Source organism: Sapajus apella, unplaced genomic scaffold, assembly GCF_009761245.1.
Source record: "Sapajus apella isolate SASKATOON/1434 unplaced genomic scaffold, GSC_monkey_1.0 scaffold77, whole genome shotgun sequence".
Taxonomy (NCBI): Eukaryota; Metazoa; Chordata; class Mammalia; order Primates; family Cebidae; genus Sapajus; species Sapajus apella.
The window spans coordinates 5372580-5393736 of NW_022437017.1; the positions used below are offsets into that span (position 1 = coordinate 5372580).

The following is a 21157-nucleotide window of genomic DNA, read 5'->3' on the forward strand; positions in this document are numbered from 1 at the left end:
GCGATTCTCTTGCCTCAGCCTCCCAAGTAGCTGGGATTACAGGTGCCCGCCACCGCATCTGACTAATTTTCATATTTTTGGAGAGATGGAGTTTTGACCATCTCAAATTCTTGGTGGCCTTGGCTGGTCTCAAACTCTTGGCCTCCAGTGGTCTGCCCGTCTCAGCGTCCCCAAGTTCTGTGATTACAGGTGTGAGCCACCGTGCCCGCTGGACCAATCCACCCCGCCTTCCCTTGGTCTATGGCAGCCCCAGGGCATCACAGGCCATAGACTTATGGCAGGAAATAATGCAAACTCTCCTCTGACAGAAAAACACAGCAGCATCTCCAACCCAAATCTGCCTGTGTGGGGTTAGGGCTAACTCATGCACTCTCAGAGCCTGTGTCCTGGCTGTCTGTAAACAGCATGGTGGTGGGTCCACAAGGACCACAGTCCCTTGTCCTCTGACACTTTGTGATCCTTTACAGAGAATGTCCTTAGGGATCATAGACACATAGAGGAGGGAAAGAAGTGGAAGCAACGGGGAAGCCTGGTCTCTAGGGACACAGCCCCTGCTCTCGGAGGGACCGCCCCTGCAGAGTATACCAGACGCTGGCTTGAGGATTAAGGCTGATTCTCCCCCCAACCTGCCCCCTGCTCCCTGCCCCGTTTTCCCTCCTCTGAGCACCTGGCTAAACATGGACCTCATCTAGAAAGGGCCCAGGCTGTCTGCTATTGCAATGAAATTTAAAAAGGAAAAGAGGCCAGGCGCAGTGGCTCAGGCCTGTAATCCCAGCGCTTTGGGAGGCCTAGGTGGGTGGATCCCGAGGTCAGGAGTTTGAGACCAGCCTGGCCAACATGGTGAAAACCCACCTCTACTAAAAATACAAAAAAATTATCTGGGTGTGGTGCTATGCATCTGTAACCCCAGCTACTCGGGGAGGCTAAGGCAGGGAAATTTCTTGAACCCAGGAGTAGGAGGTTGCAGTGAGCCGAGATCACACCACCATACTCCAGCCTGGGCAACAGAGTGAGACTCCATCTCAAAAAAAATTTTTTTTAATAAAAGAAGAATTAAAAAGGCCGGGCACGGTGGCTCAAGCCTGTAATCCCAGCACTTTGGGAGGCCGAGGCAGGTGGATCACAAGGTCAAGAGATCAAGACCATCCTGGTCGACATGGTGAAACCCCGTCTCTACTAAAAATACAAAACATTAGCTGGGCATGGTGGCACGTGCCTGTAATCCCAGCTACTCAGGAGGCTGAGGCAGGAGAATTGCTTGAACCCAGGAGGCGGAGGTTGTGGTGAGCCGAGGCCGCGCCATTGCACTCCAGCCTGGGTAACGAGCGAAACTCCTTCTAAAAAAAAAAAAAAAAAGAAGAACTAAAAAGAAAGCAGCCAGGTGCCTTCTGCACATCCCTGTTGCCAGCTCTGGAGAAATGGTGTCCTGTGAGCTGGGTGTCTGCACAGCCCTGTCTGTGGATTATTGCTTCTCTCCTGAAAGGTCTCTGCAAGCCGTTTGCTGAACTGAATTGTTTAAAGCCCACTGATCATCATTCTCCCGTAGTAAACTAATGTAATGGTTCCCATACTGTGCCTGTCTCCAAAACGTGTTACTAGATGATGGGAAGGGATGGGGAAGAGTCGGTAATGATAATAATGGAGACCGAGCCACGGGAGCGCCGCAAAGCTGACCTGGTGTTCTCAGCACAGGGCTTGTCCGAGCCTTCATTACCCTAACCTGCGACAGGGGCTCTGCATGACATGGCGTTACGTGCAGAATTCCTTCATCACGTTTCTCACGCAGTTCAGGAAATGCTGAACCAGAGAGGCCGAAGTGAAAGGCCAAGAAAGAGTGCTTCCCAGCCAAGTGTGTTGGCACACGCCAGCAGTCCCAGCTACTCGGAGGCTGAGGCAGGAGGATCATTTGAGCCCGGGAGGTCCAGGCTACAGTGAGCGGTGATGGCGCCACTGCACTCCAGGCCTGGGTGACAGAGCAAGACCCTGCTTCTAAAAGGAGATAGGGTTTCGTCATGTAGGAGGCTGAGTACGGTGGCTCACTCCTGTAATCCCAGCACTTTGGGAGGCCAAGGCGGGAGGATTACTTGAGCCCAGGAGTTCAAGTAAGACCAGTCTGCCCAACATGACGAAACCCTATCTCCACTAAAAATACAAAAATTAGCTAGGCGTTATGGTCCATGCCTGTAATCCCAGCTGCTCGGGAGGCTGAGGCAGGACAATCTCTTAAACCCGGGAGGCAGAGATTGCAGTGAGCTGAGATCGCACCGCTGCACTCCAGCCTGGGTGACAGAATGAGATTATCTCAAAAAAAAAAAGAAGAAAAAAAAAGAGTCCCCACCTATCTCGTTGTTCAGGACATCTGCAAAGGGAGCTGACCCTGGGATGTTTGGTTTCCAGGGGCAACTCCAAGTACCATTACTATGGGATTCGTCTGAAGCCAGACTCCCCACTGAACCGGCTGCAGGAGGACACGCAGTACATGGCCATGCGGCAGCAGCCCATGCACCAGAAGCCCAGGTGGGTGCCCAGGTGGGGTGGGGTTGGGGGCAGGGCTCACTTTCCCGTGGAGCATGGAGGGAGAGGTGTTCCTCCAACATGAAACGAACTCACAATAACTCTGTAGTCTCCAGCATCCTGGAAAAGCCAAGGTATCCCCTTCTGCTGAGAATGAGGTGAGTCCAGCAGGAGACACGGGAGGCTGGGACGCAACCTCCTCCAGCTCACCGTTTTCAGAGCTGTCGTGCTTTGTAACAGACGTTATTTTTTAGAGCCACTCCAGGTTCACAGCAAAATTGAGTAGAAGGTACAGAGAGTTCGTCTTCTCCCCCGGCCCCGCTCCCCACAGCCTCTCCCGCCATGAGCCTCCCCGACAGAGCAGTGCGTGGGTTGCGACTGATGACCCTCCCCGGGGCTATCACCCTCTCCCAGAGTCCACAGTCAACACCAGGACTCACTCCTGGTGTTGTACATTGTCCAGTTTGGACAAATGTATAATGACGCGTGTCCCCCATCACAGTGTCACACAGAGCCCTTTCACAGCCGTAAAGCCTCCATGTTCTGCCTACGCAGCTTTCCCTTTTTTTTTCAGTTACTCTGTCCCAACCACCAACCCTTGTGCCATCCCCATACCATCCCCCTTACCCAGGGCCATGCAGTGGGAATCACAGACCTTTAATTTTTAAAGCTTAGGAAGCAAAGAGAAAGAACACTGCAAATAACCCAAGAAGCCCGGAGAAAATAGCAGGTGTACTCAAGTCACAACTTCTTTTTTTTTGAGACGGAGTTTCGCTCTTGTTACCCAGGCTGGAGTGCAATGGCGCGATCTCGGCTCACCGCAACCTCCGCCTCCTGGGTTCAGGCAATTCTCCTGCCTCAGCCTCCCGAGTAGCTGGGATTACAGGCACGCACCACCATGCCCAGCTAATTTTTTGTATTTTTAGCAGAGACGGGGTTTCACCATGTTGACCAGGATGGTCTCGATCTCTTGACCTCGTGATCCACCCGCCTCGGCCTCCCAAAGTGCTGGGGTTACAGGCTTGAGCCACTGCGCCTGGCCAAGTCACAACTTCTTGACCTTTGGATCCAGTGGCTGGAAAGCCCTGGTCATTTTCTGGAATATCCTCTTCTCCATCACAAACTTCCTCATCTTCTAAGGCAGGGATCAGCAAATCTTTCCCGTAAAGAGCCAGAGAGCAAATATCGTAGCCTTGCAGGCCAGGCAGTCCCTGTCGTGACTGTTCAATTCAGCTGCATCCTGAAAGCAGCCACAAACAGCACGAAAATGATGCACCAGTGTGGCTGTGTGCCAATAAAACTTTATTTATAAAAACAAGCAACAGAATTGGCCCTCAGGCCATAGTTTGCTGGCCCCTGGTTTAGGACCCATTCAGATATCGCTGCCTCCTAGAGCACCTCCAGGCGCCCACCCTCACGAGTGCCCACACTGAGGGCAGGGGCCACATCCCAATAGCCTCATGTGGCACCTTCACACCTTGCACCCAGCCCTCTGCACAGAGTCACCCATGAAAGTATGTGGCTCAAAAACCCATTCGAGTGCCTCCTGACCACACAGCCACTCCCAGGAGTTGGAGGTCCCAGGAGAGAGTTTTCGGAACGTTCCTTCTGTACCTAGTTGTCTGCAGCCATTGCTGCCGTTGCTCACTTTGGACCCCTGCAAATGCCTGTGAACGGTGCTGCAGGCAGGGTTCAGGGGGACAGACTGAGGCCATCTGCATTTGGAAGCCGCAGCCTGAGCCTGTCTGCGCGATGCGCACGGCCTGCCCTGAGTCGGCTGCTTTACACACAGCTCGCCGGCATGCTCTCCCACCTCCCGCAGGCTCGGCCCCGCTTTGTGTTTGATAAGGGATGCCCCCCGGAGGTGCTTCGCGTCAGGCCAGCTCGCCCCTGCCTCCACCACAGCACACACTCGGCTCTGAGGAGCCAGCCATCTGCAAAGCTTTCCTCTGCGAAAGCCTCAGAACTCTTGAGACTGGACCGACGATGTTTGTGATTCATGCAAAGAATTTCACATTTTTTCTAAGAGAAATGTTGCAGGGTGAATACATCTATCTGTTTTCTCAAGTGTCCGTTAACAAAGTGTGCCTCATCCATGTGATGGAATATTATTCGGCCTTAGAAAGGAGGAAATTCCAACACAGGCTACACCTTGGTGGACCTTGAGGACATTAAGCTCAGTGAGAGAAGCCAGGCGCACACGGACAATTCCCATGTGATCCCACTCCCAGGAGGTCCCTAGAGTCGTCCAATTCACAGAGATAGGAAGTCAGATGGGGGTGCCAGGGGCTGGGGACAGGGATGGGGAGTGAGTGTGTCATGGAGACAGAGTGTGTGTGTGGGAAGATGAGCAAGTTCTGGAGGTGATGATGGTGACAGTGGCACAGCCACATGAACGTGCTTAACGCTGCCGAGCTGTGTGCTAAAAACGGCTCTGATGGTCACTTTTGTGTTGTGTGTATTTGACCGCAACTTGTAAACATCATACACACACCCCCGACTGAATCCTGCCCAGCCGCCCGCTCTGTGGGTCCACCTCCGGCAGGGCTGCTGGCCCTCATGGTGGCATGTGTGTCCTCCATCCCAGGTACCGGCCAGCTCAGAAGACGGACAGCCTTGGGGACAGCGGCTCCCACAGCGGCCTGCACAGCACCCCGGAACAGACCATGGCCGCACAGAGCCAGCACCACCAGCAGTACATAGGTGAGAGGCCACACAGGCCCCGGGGCGGGGGTCCCATCTGCTCGCCACACTCCTGGCCTTCAGCACCAGCAGAGCCGGTGGCATCTAAACGGATGTTTCTGACAGTTTCCTTTTGAGACACCGTTCTGGTCAAATAGAAAGTTCTAGATAAAGCCGGGCGCGGTGGCTCACGCCTGTAATCCCAGCACTTTGGGAGGCCGAGGCGGGTGGATCACGAGGTCAAGAGATCGAGACCATCCTGGTCAACATGGTGAAACCCCGTCTCTACTAAAAATACAAAAAATCAGTTGGGCATGGTGGCATGTGCCTGTAATCCCAGCTACTCAGGAGGCTGAGGCAGGAGAATTGCCTGAACCCAGGAGGCGGAGGTTGCGGTGAGCCGAGATTGCGCCATTGCACTCCAGCCTGGGTAACGAGCGAAACTTCGTCTCAAAAAAAAAAAAAAGAAAAAAAAAAAGAAAGTTCTAGATAAACCTTCTTTCTGAAATCCCTGAGACTTTAGAATAACCAGCATATGCCAAAAAAATTAATACATAAAGCGACCATCAGAAAGATGAAAAAATAAAGTAAAATGAGCATCAGAAAGAAATAGTAGAGGACAGGCACGGAGGCTTGTGCCCGTGATCCCAGTGCTTTGGGAGGCCAAGGTGGAGGATGGCTTGATCTGGGAGTTCAAGACAAGCCTGGCAACATACTTAAAAAAAACAATTTTTTAAATGAGCCAGGCATAGTGGCAAGCCCCTGTGGTCCCACCTATTCAGGAGGCTGAGGCAAGAGGATTGCTTGAGCCCAGAAGTTTGAGGCTGCAGTGAGCTGGGATCACACCACTGCTCTTCAACCTGGGCGACAGAGTGAAACAAAGAAAAAAAAAAAGAACACTAGATATTATCCACTCAGGGTGCACGAGGATTTGCCTGCCATCTGGGCTTTCTTCCTTTTTGCCTGGAGCTTTTGGGGTGCTCCTGGTTCACCAACAGGAGCCCCTCCCTGGGGGCTGCTCACGGGACAGCGTTCCTCCCCAGCTGGCTTAGTGGGGGCACCATCTCTTCCCCCGGGAAGGCCCTAACTCAGAGCCTGCCACCAGGGGGCGTCCGGCAGGGGGGGCGGAACACAGGAAGTCTCGCTGGTGTCAGTGTCATGATTCAAGGGGGCTCTGTGCACTCAGAGGCCGCCAGGTAGTTTATGATCTTTTTTGAGCCCAAACAGAACCCTCCTGGGTTGAATCTCCTGCGGAGATTGAGGTGGGGTCAGGCCTGTCTCCAAGAGGTCACTGCGGAGACTTTGTGGCTGGCCTTCTTTCCCAGATGTGCTGCCCTGAGCTGGCTCTGTGGGTACCTGCTGTGTACCAGGGCCTGGGCTCAGGGCATCCTCTGTGTCTGCATATTTAATGCTCCTGGGAGGCGACAATATCCTCTCCCTTTTCTACCTGAGAAAACTGATGCTTACAAATTCCCTGACTGTGCCAGGCGCAGTGGCTCAAGCCTGTAATTCCAGCACTCCGAGAAGCCGCGGCGGGCAGATCACTGGAGGTCAGGGGTTTGAGACCAACTTGGCTAACATGGTGAAACCCTGCCTCTCACACACACACAAATACAAAATTAGCTCGGCGTGGTGATGCACGCCTGTAATCCCAACTACGAAGGAGGCTGAGGCAGGAGAATTGCTTGAACCCAGGAGGTGGATGTTGCGTTGAGCCAGGATTGTGCCACTGCACTCCAGTCTGGGCAACAGAGTGAGACACCATCTCAAAAAAAAAAAAAAAAAAAAATTCTGTGACTGCATGGGGTGGGGCAGAGCATCTGTTTCTGGGCCCCTCCCCGATCTACCACATGGCCTTCTAGTTGTCCGCATTTCCTAAGAGCCCTGTTTCTGATGTTCCCATGTTCCTCCCCCAGATGTCTCCCATGTCTTCCCCGAGTTCCCAGCGCCCGACCTGGGCAGCGTCCTGCTGCAGGAGGGCGTCACCCTGCACGATGTCAAGGCCCTACAGCTGGTGTACAGACGGCACTGCGAGGTGACCGCCCCAGGCCCAGGCAGGCAGCTCCTACGGGTCCCTCCCAGGCTCAGGCCAGGCGTCCCCCGTGTCCCCAGGTGATGCTGAGGAGACGGAGCCCCAAGCCCAGAGCCCACCCACGAGCGTCCTCTCTGGAGAGGACCTCAGCAGCCCCTCACATCCACGTCCATCACCTGCTCCTCTCCTCTCTGTGGCCTCCCTTGGGATTGCAGGGCACCCCACTGCAGCCCGAATCACAGCTGCACACTGGCGTGTGCTGAGTGCAGATGACGGGTGCACACCCCCGTCTGTCTCACCCGTCCCTCCATTCCTAGGCAACTCTAGATGTGGTGATGAACCTCCAGTTCCACTACATCGAGAAGCTGTGGCTCTCCTTCTGGAACTCGAAGGCCTCCTCCAGCGACGGCCCCACCTCTCTGCCTGCCAGGTGACTGCCACGCCCTGGCTGGGTTCACAGCCCCCCCAGACTTAACCCCCTGCTGACGCCCACAGGTAACCCACAAATGAAAGCGTCAACTCTCCAAGAATCAGGGCTCAGACCCGTCTGCTTCTGTCCCTGTAATTTTTAGACTTGGTAGAGTTGACTTGAAATTCACATGGCCATTTGCCCCTTTTCAAGATCAGACTGTTTGAACAGGAAGGATTTTAGAGGTGATCATGATGCAGTCCCAAGTAGAAGTGACCCCAAGCTGTGGCTGCAGTGAGGCACAACACAGCCACTAGCAGGGGAGGGAGAGCGTGGACCTGGGGGAGACCCAGAGGTGCCAGGAGCAACACGGAGGGAGGGGACCCGTAGGGGCTCAGGGATGGGGAGCAAAACCCTAGCCCCGCTGTTGGGCGCAAGTCCCACAGCCTGGCTCTCTGGTCACTCCTGTGGCTGAGTGAGGCCACCCGGGCCAGGCCACAGCTCACCTGCCCCTGTACCCTCCACAGTGACGAAGACCCCGAGGGTGCTGTCCTGCCTAAGGACAAGCTCATCTCCCTGTGTCAGTGCGACCCCATCCTCAGGTGGATGAGGAGCTGCGACCACATCCTCTACCAGGCACTGGTGGAGATTCTCATCCCCGACGTGCTAAGGCCAGTCCCCAGTAAGTGAACGGAAGCCCCGCCCGGCGCTGCTCCGGCTCTCTTCCTGCCTTCTCTGTCCTTTCTCACCTGTACATCTTCAGCCACCTCGCACCATCGCTTTCACAGAAAACCCAAAAGTGGCTGGTCACAATGGCTCATTCCAGTGCTCCCTGCACTTTGGGAGGCTAAGGCAGATCGCTTGAGCCCAGGAAATTGAGACCAGCCTGGGCAACGTAGTGAGACCCCACCTCTAAAAAAAAAAAAAAAAAAAATTAGCTGGGGCCAGGCAGGATTGCTGATGCCTGTAATTCCAGCACTTTGGGAGGCTGAGGTGAGCAGACCATTTGAGGTCAGGAGTTTGAGACCAGCTTGACCAACATGAGCCCGTCTCTACTAAAAATACAAAAAAATTAGCCAGGTGTGGTAGCACATGCCTGAAGTCCCAGCTACTCAGGAGGCTGAGGCAGGAGAATCACTTTAACCCAGGAGGCAGAGGTTGCAGTGAGTCAAGATCACACGACCGCACTTCAGCCTGACCCCGTCTCAAAAAAAAAAATTAGCTGGGCATGGTGGTGTGTGCCTATAGCCCTAGCTACTGGGGAGGCCAGAGCAGGAGGATAACTTGAGCCCAGAAGTTTGAGACCAGCCTGGGCAACACAGTGAGACCCCATTTCTAAAAGGAATACAAAAATTAGCTGGATGTGGTGTTGCATGCCTGTAGTCCCAGCGGCCCAGGAGGCTGAGGCAACAGGATCATCTGAGCCCAGGAGGTTGAGGCTGCAGTGAGCTATGATCACTGCACTCCAGCCTGGGTGACAGAGTGAGACCCTGCCTCAAAACAAAGAAAGAACCCCCCACGAGAGGCGCTGAGCTGCGGAATGTGTGTTCTCTGGCATGCGTATTTGTCCTTGTCTCTGACTCGAGGGGAAGGTGAGGTTAGTGGCTTTGGTGAGCTCTACCTGCCGTCAGGATACTGCCAAGAGCAGCCAGGCTGGGCTCGGTGCTTTCTGGAAGGTTCGTTGGGGGCGTGCAGGCCGGCCTCTGGGAGTAGCCTGCTCGCAGCTCTGGAGCCGTGGCTGTACGGCAGGCCTCGGCCCAGGGCCATGTGGGCTCTTGATCCACTCTTGTCTTGGAGATGACCACCAGCTGCCTTCCTCCCGCCTCCCTTAATCCCCACCGTGACACTTCCTGAGTGCCATGCCCTGTAGGAGGGATGGGGACATAAATTTAGAGGAATAAGCTGGGACCTCGCCCTGGCTCCTGCTAGGGTAGAGGCTGACCTTTAACCCCAGCCAGACCCCACTTCCCAGCACTGTGGGATTCCAGGAGACATTTACTCCCCAGCGCCCAGCCCTGTGATTTCCCACAGGACTTGGGAGGCTGGGGAGACGGTGATGGGCACAGTGAAGAAAGAAGCTAGTCTCACCTGTGCCCTGGGAGACCTCCCAGGGCCTCTGCCCTCCCAAGGCAATGACAGCAGCCAGCATGAGGGGGCCCGCGGGCCAGGTCCGCGCCAAGCTCCCCAAAACCCTGGGGGTTTTCAAGGAAGCTGGGCACAGAGGCCTTTCTTCATAAATCACAGCATCGGGATCATGGGCCATGCCTCGCAGGCCATCCACAAACATCCAGGTCCATTAGTACCAGGCAGCTCTCCATCCTGCTGAGTAAATTCTACGCTCCCTTTGCTGGAAAATGGGAAACAGCAAAAGTGTTACATTTCTCCTTGGCCTGGCCTTGCCTGCCTGCCTGCCTGTGTCCAGGGCAGTGCCCAGTTCCGGTTTCGACATTATGGTGGGAGTTTGGGGCATGGGGTACCTTTCCTTTTGCATTTTTAAATATTTGTCTGTGTTTTGTTTTGTTTTGTTTTGTTTGTGAGATGGGGTTTTGGTCTGTCACCCAGGCTGGAGTGCAGTGGTGCAATCTTGGCCCACTGCAACTTTCGCATCCTGGGTTCCAATGATTCTCCTGCCTCAGCCTCCCAAGTAGCTGGAATTACAGGCACCCACCCCCATGCCCAGATAATTTTGTATCTGTAGTAGAGACAGGGTTTCATCATGTTGACCAGGCTGGTCTCAAACTCCTGACCTCAGGTGATCCACCCGCCTCAGCCTCCCAAAGTGCTGGGGTTACAGGTGTGAGCTGCCATAACTGGCTTTTTTCTGTTTCTTTTTTTAACAGTCTTACTATTTGTTTCTTATTGTAAGCCATCTTAAAATAAATTAGGAAGTTGGTAGAATGTATTTCTGTGTGCATGTGTATGTGTCTGTGTGTGTACTTCTGTGTGTGTGTACTTCTGTGTGTGTGTCTGTGTCTGTCTGTGTGTGTGTCTGTGTGTCTCTGTGTGTGCGTGTGTCTGTGTGTGTGTGTGTGTCTGTGTGTGTATGTCAAGGCCTCTCTCCCTTGGCACTGTTGATATCTGGGGTTGGACTGTTCTCTGGGGTGGGGCCATCCTGGACGCTGCAGGGTGCTGAACAGCATCCCTAGCCTCCACCCACTCCATGCCAGAGGCATCCCACAGTCCTGCCCACCATTAACATCCCCAGACATCACCCAGTGTCCCCTGGGGCAGAATCGCCCCGTGAGACCCATGGTGATAGGCAGTGGGTGGTGTCTGACGGCTGGGGGCCATGGCCAGCTCCTCCCATTTCTCTGAGTCCTTGGTTCTCCATTGCCCTGTGCCTGTTTAGTCCTCTCTTTTCCTGTGTGGCTTCTTCGTAGTGCTCATTTTCATTGCACTTGGGCCAGCTCTTACACTGAAGGCTGTTTTCCAGGGTCCAGACACTGCCTTTCTCCCCGTTAATATCATGTCTGTATCCCCCAGGTACCTTGACACAGGCCATCCGTAACTTCGCCAAGAGCTTGGAAGGCTGGTTGACAAACGCCATGAGCGACTTCCCACAACAGGTCATCCAGACCAAGGTACATCCGTGGTGGGGCCCGGGCTTCCCAGCTGTGGCTGGGAGGGGCTCCACTCCACATCAGCGTGAGGACCACTGTGCCCCAGGGTGTACTGGCTTCTTCCCTGTGTCATGAGAATAACCGGTCGCTTCAGGAAGCCCCAAGCACACTGTCGATGACGCATCAGTGCTGGCAGGAAGGGGAACAACAGAAGGTGCCATATCTTTGGGTCAATTTAGAACAGACTGCGTGTTTCTGCACTCACCTTATTCGGGAAATTTAATCTCCTGGCTGTGACCCTTGTTACTATAATCTTGGCCACAAATCAGAATGTGAAATGTAGAACCTTGGCCAACTTGTGGGAAAGAGAGTGATTACCCACCGTTCTCACAAGTGTTTCCTTTTTTTGAAACAGTCTCACTCTGTCACCTAGCCTGGAGTGCAATGGCACGATCTCGGCTCACTGCAACCTCTGCCTCCTGGGTTCAAGCGATTCTCCTGCCTCAGCCTCCCAAGTAGCTGAGATTACAGGCACCCACCACCACACCTGGCTAATTTTTTGTATTTTTAATAGAGACAGCGTTTTACCATGTTGGCCAGGCTGGTCTTGAACTCGTGACCTCAGGTGATCCACCTACCTCAGCCTCCCAGAGTGCTGGGATGACGGTCTTGAGCCACTGCACCTGGCCATCATGACCATTTCTTAAAGGGCTCTTGGGAGCAGAGGAGGCAGCGGCAGGGCATCTGCTCCACCCACCTGCACTTCGAAATTGATCTGTTAGGCAGTGGTACAAGCATTGATCAGGTCATTGTTAAAAAGTCAGATTCAGGGCTGATGTAGTGGCTCACACCTGTAATCCCAGCACTTTGGGAGCCCAAGGCAGGAGGATCATTTGGGGCCAAGAGTTTGAGACCAGCCTGGGCGACAAGCAAGACCCCATCTCTTAAACAAAAAATAAGATCCCCAGGCCACACCCACTAAAGTCTGACCCCATAGCACCCAGGAGTCTGTGGTCTCAGCAGCCACTCCCGAGAACCACAGGGACTCTAGAAGTGGGCATGGCGACATGATTGTGAATTCTAACTCGGCAGCGCCACGGGCTTCAGTTACTGACGTGTGTGACGTGCTGGCGAGGTCTCTTCGCCCCATTCTCCAGTTCTCACTCACTGGGCCCTTAAGGATAGCAGGGGGTTCCCTTTTCCCTGCCCGGTTTCTGTTTCCTGCTCCCCCGTCCCTTGTTGTCCCTGAGCCCACGCACCCCTGCAAGGAGCACAGCGGAACAGGCTCTCCCTGCGAATCCCTGCTCACCACGGCCCTGGCATACAGGTGGGCGTCGTCAGTGCCTTTGCCCAGACGCTGCGGCGCTACACGTCCCTCAACCACCTGGCGCAGGCGGCCCGGGCGGTGCTGCAGAACACGTCCCAGATCAACCAGATGCTCAGCGACCTCAACCGCGTGGACTTTGCCAACGTGCAGGTGACCTCCTCCACGCCATCCCCAGGGCCTGGGCTTCCCACCCTGCAGCAGAACCAGCAAACCCACAAAGTGGAGCCCACAGCAAAACCCGGCCCCTGGCCCCGAGCCTGGCCACGGTTCTGCTGCATGACACAGGTCCCAGGCCAAAGCCCACCCGCACCCCCCAGCTCCTCCACGCCAGCACCTCTCAGGGCCCTCTGACGTCCCGGCACTGGAGCCAACACCTCTGCTCATTTTCCTTACAAAGGCTCCCGGCTTCAAGGATCCTGGCAGGACACTGACCTCCCTACCCTCTGGCCGTTTTCCTGGCTCTATCCCCTGAGCCGGCCAAAGTGCCGGCCCACAGCCCATCCCCAGCTATGCTTATGTCAGGCCCTGGATTTGCCTATTACATGAATAAACACACACGCATATTTAGAAGTGACCCCTTCAAAACAAAACTAAACAAAGACCTTGTATAGTATGAGCTTTGATCTAGAAAGACCCAGGTATGAGTCCCCAGAAGCTGGGTAGGTCCCCCCTCCGGCTGTCTATTCTGGCCCTGTGACGGGAGACACAGAGCTTGGCTTGCCGCTGTCAAGGTCAAGGGCAAGAAGGCTCCCGCACAGCACAGCGTCCCACCCGAGCACTGCTGGGTCTGGGGAGGGCTGCCGTGGCGGGGGGCCCGCGGTGCTGACGCTGGCCTCCGCCCTGCACAGGAGCAGGCCTCGTGGGTGTGCCAGTGCGAGGAGAGCGTGGTGCAGCGGCTGGAGCAGGATTTCAAGCTGACCCTGCAGCAGCAGAGCTCCCTGGACCAGTGGGCCAGCTGGCTGGATGGCGTGGTCACCCAGGTCCTGAAGCAGCATGCCGGCAGCCCCAGCTTCCCCAAGGCCGCCCGGCAGTTCCTGCTGAAATGGTCCTTTTACAGGTTAGTCCCGCCAGAGCTCCGAGAGAATTCTGACAGGTGGAGGACTCTGAGATAAACTTCTAGGGCTTGGCTGGTGAGCTCAGAGAAAAACAGGGCTCAGCAGAGTCGTAGCAGTGCCTAAACCCCAAAAATACAAGTACCTGGCTGGGGCCTCACTCCTGACCAGCAGCTTCCAGGGTCAGGCCGAGAAGGCCACCATGGCCCAAAAACTAACTTGCAAGTTCTGTAGACAGAAATCATCACTGGAGTCTGAGTGGTGGCTCAAACCTGTAATCCCACCGCTTTGGGAGGCCAAGGTGGGAGGATGGCTTGAGACCAGAGTTCGAGACCAGCCTGAGGAAGACAGCAGGACCTCTACAAAAAGTGAAAAAACTTAGCTGGGCATGGTGGCGTGTGCCTGCGGTCCCAGCTACTTGGGAGGCTGAGGTGGGAGGGTCCTCGAGCCCAGGCGGTCCAGGCTGCAGGGAGTCAAGATTGCACCACTGCACTCCAGCCTGAGTGACGGAGCAAGACCGCATCTCTAAGGGAAAAAAAAACGATTTCAGATCTGAAGGGCACAAGTCTCCAAACTGAAAAAGCTGCCGACTTTCCCCAAAGAAGCCCCTGGTGAAATTTCAAAACACCAAGCTTGAGAAGCAACCATAAAAGATTCTAGAGAGAAAATGACAGGCTGGGGATGGAAGCAGCATTAGACTTCTGAGCAGTGAGGCAGAAGCCTGGAAGGCAGGAGAGCCATGTCCTGGGCGTTCTGAAGGGAGATCCTTTCCAGGCTACAGACCCACCCTGTGTGACCAGGGCCAGGGAGCAAGGGCTTCCGGGGGAGTCATCCCCAGGAAAGGTACCAAGATGCCTCCTGCAGTCCTGTCAGGGAGCTTTAGGCTCACTGAGTACATGCAAACGTGTGGATTAAAACAAACAAACAACCAAAAATGGTTATTACCAGGAAATACAAAGCTGCTCTGTGGCTGGGGCCCCACATGACCCCGCGCATGATGAGCTAAGGCCACAGGCCAGATTGTTATCCCCGCCTGTATCAGTCCAGCTCACACTGCTAATCCAGACATACTCAAGACTGGGTAATTTATAAAGAAAAGCAGGTTTAATAGACTCACAGATCCACACAGCTGGGGAGGCCCCAAAATCATGGTGGAAGGCCAAGGAAGAGCAAAGGCACATCTTACATGGCAGCAGGCAAGGGAGCGTGTGCAGGGAACTCCCCTTTATAAGACCATCCAATGTCATGGACTTATTCACTATCAGGAGTACAGCATGGGAAATACCTGCCCTCATGATTCAGTTACCTCCCACTGGGTCCCTCCCACAATACGTGGGGATCGTTACATCAGGGTAAGATTTGGGTGGGGACACAAAGCCAAACCATATCATTGCCCCAGCTCATTGTGCAAATAAAGTTTTATTGGAACCTCAGCCACACACATTCGTTCACAGATCAGCTACAGCTGTCATTGCAAACAGAACAGTGTGACTGTTGGGCACAAAGCTGAGAATATTTACTGTCTGGCATGAAAATGAGTTTGCCTGGCTGGGCACAGTGGCTCACGCCTGTAATCCCCACACTTTGGGAGGCTGAGGCTGGTGGATCACTTGAGGTCAGGAGTTCAAGTCAGGAGAATCACCTGAATCTGGGAGGAAGAGGTTGTAGTGAGCCAAGATTGTGCCACTGCACTCAAGCCTCGGCGACTAGAGACAAACTCCATCTGAAAAAAAAAAAAAAAAAAAACAAGAACAAGTTTGCTGACTCCTGAGCCAGCCAGCATCTCCCTGTTCTCAGCTGTCTCCTCACACACTCCCCTGGCCACACTGCCTCAGGGCCTTTGCACCTGCCCCCCCCCCTTGCCTGGAACATCTGTAAATAAGACTGCCCGTTCTTTCCCACATTCCATTCCCCACTCCCTGCTTTTCTCCTGGCAGCGACCGTCACCTGTCCCTCGTCATCTCTTCAATTGTCTGTTGTCTGTCTCCTGCATAATCAAGCACGCTACCTGAGTGCCGGGACCTCGCTTCTGTTTAAATGCTGGCTGAGTGAATGAATGAGAGGAACCCCATGCCTGATAGACTGGGGCTCCGCCATGGACCTAGTGCACCCTTGCCACATAACAGAAACACCAGCGTAGCCAGAAATTACAGTAAAGCTACACTGGGGTAACGGGGGAGGAAGAGCAAGGGAAGAGACAGTGTGGTGATGTCGATGCCCGTGGTCAGCCCATGCTTCTGCCCTCTGGGAGCTGGGAGCCCGTTGGGAAACCCAGAAATACCGAGGTGACCGCAGGCGATGTTCTGGAAATACTTTGGACTGAAGCATCGCTCCAGACACTGGGGCTGTGGGAGGGTGAGTGGAGAGCACCAGCCTCTCATCTGCATGGGAAGGCCTTTGGGGAAAGAAGGCTTGGAAGCCAAGCTGGGTGGGTCTGGGGAGCCGGAGGGGGCTGGGGGCTTCACAGCTGTGCCTAACACCTAAGTATAGACAGCTTTGGTGGTCCTCATGGTGCGGCTGTCTTTCCTTTTCTCAAGCCTGTGTGTTCTTTTCATTGCTGCAGTACCGACTGGATGTAACTGAGAGTTTATGAAAGTTTACTTCGAGCTGGGGCATTTGGGCATTGGGGGCTGCCTGGCTTGTAGGTCAAAGTTTTTGATCAGGTGCCATTTTATGTAAGTCCTTTAGGTCTTATGGGGAACTGAGACAGTATTCCACTTCCCACCACATCCTTTTTTTTTTTTTTTTTGACAGAGTCTTGCTCTGTCCTCCAGGCCGGAGTGCAGTGAGGTGATCTCAGCTCACTGCAACCTCCTCCTCCAAGGTTCAAGTGATTCTCCTGCCTCAGCCTCCCGAGTAACTGGAATTACAGGCTCCTGCCACCACGCCCGGCTGATTTTCGTATTTTTAGTAGAAATGAGTTTTCACCATGTTGGCCAGGCTGGTCTGGAACTCCTGACTTCAAGTGATCCGCCCGCCTCAGTCTCCCAAAGTGCTGGGATTACAGGCGTGAGCCACTGTGCCCAGCCCCTTTAGGTCTCATATTAATCCTTTAGGTAGGGGCCACCTCTCCTGGAAAGAATCAGACAGTATTTGCAGCCGTCATAGGAAAGACAATATAGAAACGGTCATGGCTCGTGCCAGCAAAACTGTTTGTGGACATCAAAATATGAATTTCGTGTAGTTTCCACATGCCACCAGATATAATTATTCTTTTGACTTTTTCCAACCATTTCAAAATGTAAAGCATTCTCAGCTCACAGGCTGAGGGCTCTCGGTGATAGACACTAAAACACCCTGGCCTTTCATCTTGTTTTTAGGTGCCTGAAACCACAGGCCGAGGAATGACGGGAGGTGGCAAGGATACGGGGAAGGTGGGGAAAGGGGCCTCCTGCTGGGGAGACGGGCAACGGCTGCCAGCCTGTGCTCAGACTGGGAGTTGGAAATGTCACTAGAAAGATTCACCAGCTAAGATCCTGTCTCCAGTACCTGTGCCAACACCAGCCACAGCTGTGTTTCCAGCGGCCTGTCGCTTTAGGGCTGACTGCCCGTCTCCCTCTCCTGTCCCCTGGTGGTCTCTGGAACTGAGAGGGCAGCCCTGCCCTGCCTGTCCATCACACTGGACCCAGGGTCTCGGCAGCCCGTCGGCTCCCCACAGGCCAGCAGATCTTAGGCTCACTCAGGGTCTGGGTTCCCCAGGGAACGCAGAGCAGGGTGCATGTCGCTGCCATGAAGCCTGGCCCAGGGCCCGGGTTCCATGCTCCCCTGAGTGTCCCCAGCCTCTGTCCACTGTCCCCAGCTCTATGGTGATCCGGGACCTGACCCTGCGCAGCGCCGCCAGCTTTGGCTCCTTCCACCTCATCCGCCTGCTCTACGATGAATACATGTTCTACCTGGTGGAGCACCGCGTCGCCGAGGCCACCGGGGAGACGCCGATTGCCGTGATGGGAGAGGTGGGGGCCCTGCTCTGTGGGACGGTGGGGGCTTGGCCGGGCCTGTGGGGAGAGGGCAGTGGGCTCTGAGCAGCCCAGAGAGGACACTCGCAGGTCCCACTGCACTGCCACCTAGACCAATCAGCAGCTCAAAAAAGAACATAGAAATGGGCCCGCTCATGCCAAGACACAGCAGTGTCATTCCAGAAATCAAAACCAGAAGTTTTATCAGCAATGGGAAGGATCTGGGTTCTGTCCAAGTTCACCATCACCATCAAACTACTGGCTCTGGAAGGAGTTTGTCCTTGGGCATCCTGCTGCGCAGGGGAGGCCCTGGACACACCACCCAAGGTTTTCTTTTTATCGTGGTCACATACACAAAGAGTGATAGTGTATGTTCCCACGCTGGGGTGGCCGCGTCAGAGCTTGGTTCCCCTCGTGGCTGAGCCGTGTTACCGGGCGTGGCCGGCTGCACTGTGCCGACCGCCCATCCCTCCGTGCGTGCTTGCGCTGCTCCCTCTTTCTGGCTGTTGTGAATGGTGCTGCCGTTTGCAGGAGCGGTTTTGTGTGCACACCTACGTTCAGTTCTGTGGGGTCCACACCTCGGAGTGGCCCTGCTGGGCTGCATGGGGTTGCCTTGAGGAAGAAGCGCGGTGACGCTTGATGAATGGCAGGGTCCCAGTACTCTTACCACAACACTTTCAGAGTCGATCAGGGCCCCACAGCGTGCACAGAAACTGGAAGTTGTCTGTTCTCTGCACATTGGCATGGACACCGGGCTCTGGGGCAGCCAGGGAGTGGTTTTCATGCTGTGTATAGACCTTCAGGAGCAGATACCTCAGCCCACAGCCCTTCCATGCCACCTTAAAACCTGGAGCAGCCACACCCAGGGGACCTACCTTGGGGTCCAGGTCTTGTCCCCTCGCTGCCCTGAGCAATCAGCACCCTCCACCCCCAGCAGCTCCCAGAGGCAGCCTGGACAGGGGACAGGGGACCTGCCTAGACGCCTGGCAGCATCAGAGCCCCTTCTCAGGGCAGACCCTAGTTGCTTTACTGTGAATGGAGGACGCAGCTCCAGGCAAGGTTGGGCCGGCATCCCCAGAGCCCCAAACAGCAACTGCCACCCCTCTGCAGGCGCCCTGACTCCGGATTTCTCTTTCAGTTCAATGACCTTGCCTCTCTGTCGCTGGCACTGCTTGACAAAGGTGGGTGCACCGGTGGCTTTCCTGCCACAGCCCTCGGTGGTTGGGGGGCGTGGCCTGTCCGCCGATTGCATGATGAGCAGGTGGAAATCCGGGCAGCCCTGGGTGATGGTGAGGGTGCTGGGATTTGGCGTCTGGATGGCGAGTGATGCCTGGGCAGCAGACGTCCCTGCAGACTGGCTTGGCTGGGTCTCAGAGCGCGGCCCTGCCTCTGGGTAGCTGCTGCCCAGGGACCTCTGCACCAGGCCCGGACCAGGCAGCCCCTGGTCTCCTGCACGCACGCCCAGCAGAAGAGTGGGACAGGCAGGCCAGAGAGACCCTGTGCCCCATCCCCACCCCATGTGGTGGGAGGACCCAAGAGGCCCCAGACCGGTCGGCACTGGGGCAGAGAGGCACAGGGCAGAGGCTCTTTCACCTGGCCCAACCTGGGGGCACCTCTGGGTGACCAGGCAGGTTGAGGAGGACAGGTCAGCCTGGAGCAGAGGCCAAGGCGGGGTCCACGGGCTGCCGTGTGTCCTCAGCACCCCGCCTGGCGTGCCGGAGCAGCTCTCTGAACGTGCGCTTCTGCCTCTCTCTCCGGTGCCCTCCTGATGACAGACACTGACCCTGCCCCTCCCTCCGCAGACGACATGGGTGATGAGCAGCGCGGCAGTGAGGCAGGCCCGGACGCCCGCAGCCTGGGTGAGCCCCTGGTGAAGCGTGAGCGCAGCGACCCCAACCACTCCCTGCAGGGCATCTAGCCCCGCGGGGCTCCGGAAGATGCCACCCAGTCGCTCTGGGAACCTGGACTTCACCGGCTGCACCGAATTAGTGCCTATTAGACCATGCGATGTTTACCTTGACTCAAGTGGGGGCTCCGGGGTCAGCGTGCCCTTAAAGGCCGAGATGGTTCCAGAAGAAAAGCAGTTGTTGAAGCTGCGGAAGCTCGGGCCGGGGCTCCCACTGGCTGTGGCCGTGCTCTGGGTCCCCAGGACCCTGTGCAGCCACCAAGGCCACACCAGACCGTGGGTTCCTTGTTCTGGACAAACCCTCCTCTGCTGGAACTCTGGACTTTGGCCTGGGTCCCTTTAAGAGCTACAGGGGCTGTGCAGAGAACGCTGGCCCTTGCGCTCAACTGGAACCAATTTTCACCATAATTTAAATTTTTTTTTTAATCTGGCAGAGCCCAAATAGTAAGGGATGGCATCTCCCCTCCTACCTGCCACTGTTGGGTGGGCACAGAGCGTCCCTGGAGTCCCTCAGGAATGGAAAGTGGAGTGCCCTTGTCTGGTACCACCATGTGGAGAGACCCCCTGGGCCCGGCGCCCTGTGGCCTGTCAGAGCCAGACCGCCCTGCCTGATGCACTGAGGCGGGAGGCTAGCAGGCTGCAGGGACCATCTCCAGATGCCAGAGGACTTGAGGGGCAGCTGACAATTGCTGTGCCCCAGACAGACTGCGGCTCAAAAAAGAACAAGCCACAGAAATGGGACAACTCGTGCCAGGACACAGCAGTGTCTTTCAGAAAATCAAAACCACAGTTTTACCAGCAACGGGAAGGATCTGGGGTTCTGTCCAAGTTCACCGTCACCATCAAGCTGCTGGCTCTGGAAGGAGTTTGTCCAACAGGGTCACTGTCACAGCCATGACTTCAGAAAGCAGCCATCCCGCGTGTCCCTGTCCCAGCAGCAGTGCCTGCGTCCCGGTCCACGGAGTCTTCCAGAACACCTCCCTCTCAATCAATCCCGGAGTACCCTAACCCCCAGTGAGTCCCACCTTGACCTCTTCAAAGTCAAAACTCTTCTCTGGGGACAAATAAATATTCGGGACTTTCGAAGCCCCGAACTTGAGACACCGAATTTGTCTCCATGGAAACACGTAAGCACTGCACCTGGCCAGCTGCGTGCTGGAGTTCTGTCCCCAAAGCAGCTGCAAAGAAGGAAGACGAGCCTCAGCCCAGGACACCCCGTCTAACAAAATGCAATAGTTTTCTTTTTTTGGAAAAATGTTTATACCAATAGTTTTGTGCTGTAATTGTTATTAGAACGTTTCTTTTGGATGTGTACATTGCAGTATATTCAGTCCCAAATATTTTGTTCTCATTCACCAGAAGGTACTAATGTCCGCTCAAGTGGCCTTTAAAAACCTACTTCGGCAGGAGCTCGGAGCATCGCCCGGCCTCCGGAGCTGAGGGCAGGAAGAGAAAAATGCGCACTCACTTTAGACATGGAAAGTCCAGAATCATCACCCTGTCATAGTCCAAACCTTAGGTGAAATTGGACAGAAAGAATGTCTTTAAAATAGACGTCTCCTCTCCTGGGAGACACTGAAGCGATGGTTAATGGATTGTAATGCCCGGCTTTTCCTCACTCCTGGTAACCAATACAAGCTGGTTTCTGCCTTAGGCTCTGGCCCGTCTTTCCAATCCAGAAGGAAGAGCAGAGGTGGCAGCGACGCCACGTGCCTCCCG

General features: G+C 55.1%; 1 protein-coding gene across 6 annotated transcripts in view; it reads left to right on the forward strand.

Moving 5' to 3' along the window:
• The window catches only part of RFX2 (regulatory factor X2), a 121166-nt gene extending 100075 nt beyond the window's left edge, over window positions 1-21091 (forward strand). For 4 of the 6 annotated variants that reach the window (XM_032252108.1, XM_032252109.1, XM_032252110.1 and 1 more), the window contains 11 exons: window positions 2398-2517; window positions 5102-5217; window positions 7113-7231; window positions 7546-7658; window positions 8165-8319; window positions 11121-11218; window positions 12525-12674; window positions 13373-13581; window positions 17376-17529; window positions 18671-18713; window positions 19335-19614. In XM_032252108.1, coding sequence (XP_032107999.1) covers window positions 2398-2517; window positions 5102-5217; window positions 7113-7231; window positions 7546-7658; window positions 8165-8319; window positions 11121-11218; window positions 12525-12674; window positions 13373-13581; window positions 17376-17529; window positions 18671-18713; window positions 19335-19450 — 1393 coding nt within the window. In that variant the 3' untranslated portion in view covers window positions 19451-19614. Of the gene's footprint in view, window positions 1-2397; window positions 2518-5101; window positions 5218-7112; window positions 7232-7545; window positions 7659-8164; window positions 8320-11120; window positions 11219-12524; window positions 12675-13372; window positions 13582-17375; window positions 17530-18670; window positions 18714-19334 lie in introns of all 6 variants that reach the window. The other 2 variants (XM_032252104.1, XM_032252105.1) reach the window with 1 other exon arrangement.
• The last annotated feature ends 66 nt before the right edge of the window (window positions 21092-21157 follow it).